Here is a 1,948-nt window from a genome sequence, read left to right as displayed (position 1 = left end):
GTTAAATATAAATGTATCAAGTACGCTTGTAATCTATAACAAATATACAACTACGTAGTATAACTTAGTTAGTTACATATAAATGTATCAAATACGCTTAAAATCTATAACAAATATACAACTACGTAGTATAACAGATAGTTACATATAAATGTATCAAGTACGCTTAAAATCTATAACAAATATACAACTACGTTGTATAAATTAGATTTTTGCATATAAATATATCAAGTACGCTTAAAATCTATAACAAATATACAACTTTTGACACATACCCAGATCCTCGAGCACTACGCACCTCACTACCACTCGAACAAACCAGCAAGACCTATATGCGCACACAAACTGGAACCCAGCCACGCACACCACACAGTCCCACCAAATCACCCACCATCATCAGCCGGGTACACACCTTGGGAAACAAGTTCTTGACCTGGGCCAGCTTGTGCGACTTCTCAGCGATGCGTGCATTCGCCATGAGGATGCCGTCTACCACCTCCTCGGCATTAACCGCCAGGTGCAGATGTGTGTCTGTATCGGGTTCCTCCGCCTCCGTTATCTCTGGATCTTTCTCGCCTATCTTCTCGCTCAGACTCTGTTCCAGGCTGGCTTTGAGGCGTTTGCTGGCGTCCAGATCCTGCATGGCCAGGTGCAGCTCTTCTTGGCCCCTTTCTCGTTCATCCTGAGTGTTGAGCGTCCGATAGAGTGTAATGCGATATCCACTGTGAGTGCGTTGCACATATACTTGGTATGGGAAAGCGATATACAGAGCAAATGCACTACAGGTAAATATATACACGTCTTGACGTGAACGCCTGTGAGCGTTTGGGCACTCAATCGTATGCATGCACATATGACAATGAGTGCGCTTATATTCAAGATACTTAATTGTACGATAGTATGAAAGGCTACCAGGTGCTGGCGCCACCTCAGAAACCATCTTACGCCTCAGGGTGGCGAGCGAATGGCATGTCATAGGTGTGTGTGCATAAAGAATGGATATTTCGATGCAGCTTCTGTGTCTATTGTTGGGAGATGGACCAAGGGTGAACACTCCGTCGATGTACTTGGTGAAGCCAGATAAAAAGCACTCGATTACACTTGTTCAATAAAACTTTTCGCTCCAATCCAACGGTGCTGAATGCACTGGCAATCCGTATGTACTCACGTGATATACAATTGGTGCTATCGCCCCCTTTTGGTATCACCACTGTACGACCTGTTCCAGGTGTTGACGCGCTACTGGCGGATATAGTGTCTTACCCTATACATGTAGATTCATCTGCGATTGACCAAGGTCGATCATATGACGACTAACAATATATTGACATTGCCCGTTTCCGAGCTGACCGATATGCTTGCCCAAGGTTTGCAGCCAGTGCAGGTCGTGCTACAAACATGTTGTTTGGTCGCTGAGTGCACTAGGATCTTCGCGACTTTCTCAATAAAACATCCGTCGACACTCGTGTCTATCTACACAGTCAACCCAGCACCTGCGTAACCATGTCCGTACAACAAAGTCACGCTGTAATCCACACATAAACACAGCACTTACGTAAACGTTCTTGAGACGTTGCTCTAGCTGACTAATCTCCGAGTCGACCTTATCAATCCTCTTCAAAAGACTCTCTTTTTTCGTATCTGGCAGACTGTATTTAGCAAGCACATCGCTGGTGCAAAAGGGGGCGTTTGCCTCATTAACGTCAAACGGCGGATACGAAGGCTTAGGCCTGACTCCCACTGGCAGCTTGACCGGTTCCTCAAACACAAACGGTGCACTCGCACCAGATTCGTCGAAGAATGTAGCGTTGACTTGCGGCGGCGCTACTGACGAATAAAATAAAATGTAAGAAACGTTGATAGTAAACATCACAACCGAACACGGATACATACGCTATATACATCAATACAGACGTATATGTTCATATGCAGATACATACGGATATAT

At 44.8% G+C, this 1,948-nt stretch overlaps 1 protein-coding gene across 1 annotated transcript in view; it reads right to left on the bottom strand.

Annotated features, from left to right (window-relative positions):
- Positions 1 to 1,870, bottom strand: part of SARC_10606 (hypothetical protein) — a gene marked incomplete at both ends in the record, with an annotated part of 16,983 nt that extends 15,113 nt beyond the window's left edge. Inside the window, 2 exons of the mRNA XM_014295346.1 lie at positions 413 to 682; positions 1,556 to 1,870. Of these exons, the coding sequence (XP_014150821.1) occupies positions 413 to 682; positions 1,556 to 1,870 (585 nt within the window). The remainder of the gene's footprint in view (positions 1 to 412; positions 683 to 1,555) is intronic.
- Positions 1,871 to 1,948: the final 78 nt, after the last annotated feature.

The sequence above is a fragment of the Sphaeroforma arctica genome (assembly GCF_001186125.1).
Source record: "Sphaeroforma arctica JP610 unplaced genomic scaffold supercont1.1320, whole genome shotgun sequence".
NCBI lineage: Eukaryota > Ichthyosporea > Ichthyophonida > Sphaeroforma > Sphaeroforma arctica.
The sequence above is the reverse complement of the archived record's forward strand: the minus strand, read 5'-3'. Positions and strand labels throughout refer to the sequence as shown.